The 8,863-nt window shown below is 39.9% G+C and overlaps 1 protein-coding gene across 1 annotated transcript; it reads left to right on the top strand.

The window, feature by feature from the left end:
* Positions 1-225: 225 nt before the first annotated feature.
* Positions 226-2,378, top strand: LOC101170404. The gene is made up of 3 exons (XM_004085855.4): positions 226-320; positions 1,277-1,794; positions 1,861-2,378. Exons 2-3 carry the CDS (start codon positions 1,305-1,307, stop codon positions 2,277-2,279), a joined length of 909 nt encoding a protein of 302 aa, XP_004085903.4. The 5' UTR covers positions 226-320; positions 1,277-1,304; the 3' UTR covers positions 2,280-2,378.
* The last annotated feature ends 6,485 nt before the right edge of the window (positions 2,379-8,863 follow it).

The raw sequence follows: 8,863 nt of genomic DNA on the forward strand, positions 1-8,863 counted from the left end.
TTATATTATTTTATTTATAACATTTGAAGCATGGTCACTTTTGACACTTTAACAGATTCCTTTACCTTAATTATTTTTGTTGTCTTTTTGTTGCTATTATTGGGGCTTTTTTTGTTCATTTTCCTGGCAAATATGAAAATTTTGTCTTTTACACATAGTGTGGAGTGTTAATGTTTGGTATTTTGTATTTGCAATATTTGTCAATAAAGTTGATTTAATAAAAAAAAAGAAAAAGGGCGAGTGAGTGAGAGAGAGAGAGAGCACAAAAGCGAAAGAAGCTGCAGATTCCCGGTGACGCAAAAGTGGGTCAACTTAAACCTGTAAGTATTTTAGTCCACTTTTTCAACGAGCACAACGTTGGATAATATTTCAGCAAAACGCTCTCTATTAGTCAATGTGTCCATTTCTACCTTTGACGCCCTTAGTTTGGAACGATTCGGCACAGAGCAGCGCGTGCATGGAGGGTAAACGGGCCTTCAAAACACAAAATAAAACACCGCATGATTTTCAAAATAAAATGGACCATGTTTACAGCAGGTTTATTTTTCTCTCTCGCTGCAGGCTTGACGTTATTTATATGTCCATAGTTTAAGTAGACACAGGTGACTGGCGCTTTACAAATTTAGTTTACTTTAAAATTGTACTGCCACATCTATAAGTAATACTAATAAGTATTATTAAAATAAAATACTTATTGTTATTGTTGTAGTACTGGAAGTGGAACAGCCTAATAGTAGAGTGGATATACGTTCTTCACAGTTACTGTGCAAGAATCAACAGGGTGGACATTTAATGGTCATCGCTACTTATGTGATGAACAACCAACAACAAGGGGACCACCAGTGAAGATTTTTGGCATGTTTTTAACCTATAATTTAAAAAAAATGAGAGTGTGCAACTATAAGTAAGGTTAAAAGGGTGAGAAACATTATGCTTTGTCACATCAGGAAACCATGTTTTTCCTGGGATATATTAAGATCAATAAAAATTGATCATGAAGGAATAATTAATAATTGCAGTTTGTGCTCATCTGGGCACACCAAGTTTTTCATATATCGCTATAGGGCTGTAAAAGGCAGAACAAGATTCGCAAGCTTTACACCGCTTTGACATTTTGCACCAACCCTCTTCCAACAGTGGTATATGCACTAGCATCAGGTAGTGACAGACCTGTGTGAACACTGTATGCTAAAAGCGCATTCTTGAACATGCATCACATGCCCGGTGTGTTTGTCGCATAAGAGCTCATTCCACGACCTTTTTTTTCTCCTCCCAGGTTCCGACACACCACCACATCTGTGAGGATGGAGCGATCTGATCTAATGTTCTTGCAGGCTGTCATAGAGCCTCTTGAGACTGGGCTGTTGTCCTTCAACCACCTGTCAGAGATGGTCCTCAGTGTAGATGCAGACATTGTCTCCTCTGAATGTCAGACCTTTGATGACATCAGACGAGAGATTGAGAAAATAGAGAAGCACTTCAGAGAGTCAGAGCAGATAGCCGATGTGGAGCTACATCGTCTAGATAACAAAACTGAGAGTCTCACTGCTGATCATAGCAATATAATGAAAAAGAGAAAGGAGCAAGACGCCAAGTTAGCAGACTTGGAAACCTGTCTGGACTCATATGAGTCCTCCTTAAAGAGTTACAGTGAAGCTCAAGAGACTGAGCAGAGAAACCTGGAATCTGCAGAGCAGACCCTGAAGGAAATGGAACAGAATAGAGATTATGCAACCACAATAAGGAATGTTGGAGCTGGCCTTTTTGCTATACCAATTTTTGGATGGATTGCTGGTAAGTAAATTTAATATGAAATCAGAGCTGGTATTTGCTGCTAAAATCTCCTTCACTGTTTTGCAGGTGCAGTCATGGTTGGTGTTGGCCAAACCGACTTAAACTCAGCCTGGGAGCTAATAGAAAAAGCTCGTCAGGAGATGGAGAAATGTGACGCCCAGGTGAAGGTCTACAGTCAAAAAGTGTCCGAGTGTAAAGAATCGATTGCTAAAGCTCAGGGAGAAATCCAAGAGGTCAGTAGCAGAATTAGTGAGCTTGAGGCAGAACTGCAGGACTTGTCAATGAAACGGGAAACTATTGCAGACGTTCAGAGTCAAACTAGAGAAGCCGTTCATCGTCTGGGGCTTCTTTCTGGGGTGGGGAAGGCAGCTGAGCGACAGACCAGAAATCTGATTCTGGTGGAGGCCTTGGTGAAGGTGGTGAACCAATTGACACCAGTGCTGACCCAGATAGGAGGTGATCTGCTGCCCTCCCTAGGCTTATAATTAGGGATGGGTACCGTGCCCCGGTATTGAACCAGCCCCGGGGCCACATTCTTCGGGACCGTAGTATCGTTAAGATCTGACCTGATCGGTTCTGCTATCGGTACTGGAGAAGTTACTTTTTCTTTTTTTGTGTGTCCCACAAGCGTTATCTGCCATATTTAACTCACCAAGTCAGTCAATTTTCCGTTAATTAATGATGATATTAATTTCGGTATTCTCGTTGAAGCGGAGAGCTCTGTCTGTCTATTTGTGTGCACGGGGGGCGGGGCTGTTGTTCAGACAGCACGCGCCGCGCGCGCACGCACACAAGACAAGGCAGCGCACACACAGTGGCGATCTTGTAGGGGACACGTGAGCGCCCTAGACTAAGAACACCCGTTTCTGTGTAAAATTAATGAAGTTTGTATCAAGGAGCCCCTACCATCCTGTCACCTTGCTGCTACGATGACCGCATGTTACGCTGTTTGTGTAGAACGCGCTGGAGCGGCGTGTTGGCGTGTTCTACACAAACAGGTTGAGAGACGGGGTTTAGATTCACCGCTTATGATTCCAGACCCGTGACACACTATCAGCTGCTTCCTAATACTTAATATAATATATAATATAATATATATATTAATAATAATTAATGACTAATGATAGTTGTCATCTGTAAAATTAATATAATTTATTGGGTTTACTAGATTTAAACAAAAATAAATAAATATAAAGAAGTCGGCATCAACGTGAATTTGTTTCCATCATCTCACTTAACTTAGCTCTGGGTGTTTGACAGTTAGAAAAGTCTATTCAAGGTTGTGGAAAATGGACAAAAGATCAAAGGAAACATCACGCTCATAAAGAATAAAAATAATTAGATTAAATAATTAAATGAATATCCCATCTGGAACATTCTCATGTATATAAAGTAAAATCTTTTGTTAAAAAAAGTGTTGTTGCATAATGAGGAAATAAAATACTTTATGTTCTTCATTTGTTATTTATTTATTTTTCGTCCTCAAAAAGTATCGATAAGAGTACCGTTAAAATACCGGATCGATAAGCAGTATCGATAAGAGTAGTAGTACCGTTAAAACCTTAACGATACCCATCCCTACTTATAATGGAGGATATAAAGACCAACCTCAGAAAATTAAAACCCAGTTTAAAAGATGTACATTTTCACTCACATGTTTTCCATTGTTTCTTATCACAAAATCAAAAAAATATCTCTCTTGGTATGATTTTTTTTTTCCTCTTTACATGAGATATTAGACAAAAGTCAATATCAGCTGATGATGATGATAATGATAATACTCTGTTTAACCCTATATAACCATTTATATCATATAAGATACATATATTTCTGAGACTTCTATCTCAGCATGATTCAAACTTTCCTCAAAAAGCCATTGTATATAACTTGATCCATGTGTTTTGCCCTGTAGTGCATTATCCCTCCACTAGGGGGAGTAGAAGGGCTTTTTCTGCTTGTTTCAAAATGGCTTCATCATTTGATCCTCAAAAACACTTTTGGTGGGAAAAAGTTCCGCTAAGTTGAAATCTTTGTTGCAAGAATAACTAATATTTTGTTATTTGCTGTTTTAAAAAGACTCTTTACTGTATTGAAGTAATGTAAAATTTGGTGATAACTATTTATAATACACAATATAGTACACAATGTTAACCCTGTATTCATTCATTGTGGTGTTATGGCATTGCTTTAAAAGGAATCTGTTACACAACTACGGGGTCGCTATTGAGTGACGTCACGCCTGTGCCCGGCAAGCATGAAGTGTGGCATGTTAAGCAGTGTTCAAATAAAGCACTCTAGCAAGTCAGAGGAAAAGAAATGTCAATGATTTTTTTCGTTTAACATTTACCTTATTTTAAATTTGCAGCATTTTGACAGGATTTATTTTTTATTTAGTGAAAAATATAAGTTATATAAGATAAGTTATTTGAGGTTTACATTGATTTATTGCAGAATAATATTTTCTGTCTCTTATTTTTCTTATTTATGTTAAAAAAAGTCTTAAAAGTTTTGTTTGAGTGTTCAACTAAACTGTATTCTGTTTGGTCCGCGACCTTCAGCGTGTTTTGGATTTTGGATTCCTGTGCGATCGAGTTTGACACCCCTGATATAGGATATGTGCATTTCTGAGACCCCTATCACATCAGCATGATCCAAACTTCCCCTAAAAACCATTGTATAGAACTTGATCCATGTTTTCTGCCCTGTAGTTCATCATTATTCCACTAGGGGGAAAGGAAGGCCTTTTCCTGCTTGTTTCAAAACAGCTGATTCCATGAAATCTCAAGAAGAATTTGGACCGGAAAAGATTTAGCTAATTTTTAAAACTTAGTGGTGAAAATGACCCAATTGTTATTCTATTTTTTAAATGAATATTTATTTTATTGAAAGAATTTTAAAATTGTTAATAAATAATACAGTTACACCATGTAAAAAATTATATCTATCAAATTTGAGTTAGGCAGGTGATTTTTTCCCCTGAACACTTGTGAATATATTTGCTTCTTAAACTAACATGGTTGTCAAAAAAAAACTTACCAAATCACCCAATGTATCATAATTAATACTATCTATAGATCATTACAAAATTACATTTCAATTTTTGTGGATTATATCGTAGTGTTAAAAAAACATTAGAATAAAAGATGTTAATTTTCTGCCAATTATTTGATGTAGTAGCTTTCCAGTGTTAGGTGCCTTTTGCTACAATTTTGTCACCTGAGATGGATAAAACAAGAGTATTTGAATGTATAGAGGTACTGGTATTTAAAAAATATATTGACTGTGTTCTTTCTTTTTTTATATAATTTCTTTGTTGAGTTTAAAATGAATACATTCAACCATGAAAATAACTTAATCGTGTTCGCATTCTGATGTGTCAGAACCTAATAGCTCTTTATTAATAGTAGTAGTACACTTCTCCACTAGATGGCAGCATCACACCTCAGATCAATCAATTGGCAACACCATATAGAAGTATTTTTTTTCTTCAAATAAATGCAGTATACCCACAATATTAGTGTTAATTTACAGAAATTTAAACCGTGTTTACTTGATTGCACATTAAAAATGAATAATCAAAACTACTTTTTAAGAATGGATTGTTTGGGTTTTTTGTGGTTTTATTCAAATGTTTAATTAAAGGAATCTGTACATTCAATGTAAAAAAAAGATGAACTATTAGATTTAGTATTTTGTTTTAACTGCAGAAAAAAAGAACGGTTAACATGTTGAAGCAGAACGTAGAGATGTATCAGTCTGGTGCTACTGCTGAAAAGCACCACTTGGCTGCATTTTCTATTGTACAATTGATCATCAGTAACTCTGATTGTATCCATCAGAGCAGAAATGTAAACAGTCTGTCAAGTTTGTCAATTAAACAACTATCAACCACTTTCTAAAAACTCTGTGGGTCTATGTCATAGCTGTGAGAAGATGACTTCACATCAATGGATGAGTCCACCTCTACTTAGCATCAGCCCAGATTACCAAACAGGAAGTCCTGGCTTGGCCCCTCACACACCGATTTTCTACACATATTTTCTATATAAAGTTTTGCTGTCAATGACACCTGTTAGCTCTTTGCACGGTAAAGTATTTCTACTGTTTTGTTTTTCCTAAGGAAAAGCTTTTCAGATCAATGTGGAAGCATTCTACATGGGCAACGTATTGATTGTGTTCACAGATACTGCATTTGTATGGCAGATAGGTCAGAGTTATTTCACTGTTTTATTATTCCAAAAAACAAAAATGACTATTTCCTTTACTTCTTCGAAATATCCACAAAAATAATTTGGAAAATTGTATTTTTTCCTATTTTGAAAATTTGGTTCGTTCAGTTTGGCAATTTGTTAAACTATTTTAAGAATTTAAGCCCACATTTTATCAACTAGTGTCATAAATATAATCAATTCAACCTAGAAGTCCAGTAAAAACTCCTCTTTGAGGCTTGAAGTATAAATGAGTGTCCTTACTCTTTTGTTCCTTTAGTTTAGAAAATTCATATATTTTTAAACACCTGTGAGGAACAAGCTGCTGTTAAATTAACATCTATACATTTAAGGAAATGTCCTTTCAAATATTTAAGGCCTGTTTGTTTGCAAAATGTGAATGAAAAACGTATATTAATATTGTAACGTACAGCAGGTACGTCACTTGCAGCGGGAACGACGGGAGCCAAGCAGTCGACCAGTTGAGCTGTCAAGCGACCAGTTGAGCTGTCAATCAATCTGGCTGCGCTGTAGAACTGTCTGTCCCATACACCGCACGACTCCGAACAGTCTCAGTGAGGAGGAGGCAGAAAGAGCAGCTGAGAGTGCAGTCTCCTTTCTGGCATAACAAGCCCATTTATTTTTAACACACACAACATTGAACATTACACAGGGGTCATCAACCTTTCTCCCTTCCACACTCAGGGTTCAACATAAAGAAACAACATAACAGGAAGCATAAACGAAGGTGGAACAACAAAAACTGCCATATGAAAAGAAACGTGGGCAAAAAGAAACGCTCCTGCTGAGCCCTAATTAGATCGTGGGACCACGTCCCACAATCCCCTGCTGCTACAGACCTACAATGCAATGCACTACATAGCCCCCTTCTGAAGGGTCAGCCGTCCTCGGCGACCCCATCTACCACAAAATCATCGAGGTACGTGGGGCGTCTGCGTGAGCGTAACGGTCGTGTGCGGTCGTGTGATGGTGCCACGGGGTCTGGCACATTTGAGTCCATGGTAATAGGTCCACCTCTTTCGATAGTCCGTGGAGCAAGGGGCTGGTAAGGGGCCAGCCGGTCCTGATGGAGTACCACAGCCCGTCCTTTGCCCGGCACGTGCACCCTATAAACCACATCTGACAGTCGTTGCAGCACTTCGCCTGGCCCCCGCCAGTGGCTGCTTAGCTTGGGAGAGACTCCCTTTTTACGTTCAGGACAGTACACCCACACTCTGTCTCCTGGTGCAAACTCTCGATCCCAGCACCGGCTGTCATAAGCCCTCTTCTGCCGCACCCCATTCCCAGCCTGTGCTCCACGAGTGAATTCGTGGATTTCATGCAGCCGGTCCTTGAGTCTGCGGCAGTAATCCATTTCTTTTCCACCGGAGATCTCGGGTTCAGGTGGTGCTCCAAACACCAAGTCCACCGGTGTACGGAGTTCCCGCCCAAACATAATCACTGCAGGTGTGCACCGGCTGGACTCTTGAACTGCAGTACGGTAAGACCATAGAACCAGGGGCAAGAAACGGTCCCAGTCCCGCTGGTGACGACTGGTCAAGATCGCCAGCTGTGTGGCCAGGGTGCGGTTAAAACCTTCCACCAACCCGTCACTTTGAGGACGAAGTGGGGTGGTTCTTGTCTTTTGTATCCCCAGGCGACGGCAAACCTGACTGAACACCTGAGACTCAAAGTTCCTACCCTGGTCACTGTGGAGCTCAGCTGGTGCCCCAAAGCGGGTGAACATCTCCTCAACCAGTTTTTCTGCAGTGGTAGCAGCGCTTTGATCCGGCACCGCATATGCCTCTGGCCTCTTCTTCCACTTTCGGCTTCTCCCATCAGGGGTCGCCACAGCGAACGAGTCGCATGGTAAATTTGGCAATGTTTTACGCCGGATGCCCTTCCTGACGCAACTTTCTCAAACCGGGCTTGGAACCGGCAGAGGTAGAGAAGGGAACAGGGAGCAGCCCGGAGTCGAAGCCGGGTTTCACGGACGGAAGGCGCCGCAAATCAGCACGAGCTAAACTGGCTCCCGCATATGCCTCTGGCCACTTCGTGAAATAATCCACTGCCACAATGACATAGCGGTTCCCTGCATCACTCACTGGAAAGGGGCCCAAGACGTCCACGCCGACCCTTTCCATTGGGGCCCCCACCAGATACTGCTGGAGGGGTGCTCGTGACTGCTGGGTTGAATCTTTTTAAATGAGTTTTATTTTGGCTGATAAAGTAAATATGAAGGAAATGTGTAGTCTCCTTTATTTACTGTGCTGTCACTCTCAACATACAATCTCTTTTAAGACAACTGAAAATTTGGGACTTTAGGACATAAGGTTGAAGCTGGAGCTTCGTCAGGATCAGGACTGTCCATGCTACACTTAGCTGTTCTCACAGTTGGATCAGTTGTGTTACCAGACACTCGAACAGTGCAGTGCTTTGGTAGTCTTTTGGGTGTAGGGCCTGTCCAGATCTTAATCATCCAGTTCCAAACTAGAATGACTCTTTCATTATGTGCGTCACCCAAATCAGAGGTAAAGGTAAGATGACGGGATCTTGCACAGCCAGGATTCATTTTTTTCCACATATAAACTCTGCGTATGTTGAGATTTCATGACAACATTAAAAAAAATAATGCATGAACAGTTCATTGACTTTCTTTGGTTAGGGAGACACGATATAAATCTAAAACATTATTTCTCTTGTTTTCTCCCTGGTGCTCCAACATGTGGACCCAATAAGAATGAAAGTGACCAAAATTCTAATTGGTTATTCGAAATATTGCTGGTCAAACATTCATCTTTTAAAAGGTTTTAAAAATATCTTTTCCGTAGTATGGTATATTTTCCATTTTCTCTGTCTGC

Source organism: Oryzias latipes, chromosome 19 (genome assembly GCF_002234675.1).
Source record: "Oryzias latipes chromosome 19, ASM223467v1".
Lineage (NCBI taxonomy): Eukaryota > Metazoa > Chordata > Actinopteri > Beloniformes > Adrianichthyidae > Oryzias > Oryzias latipes.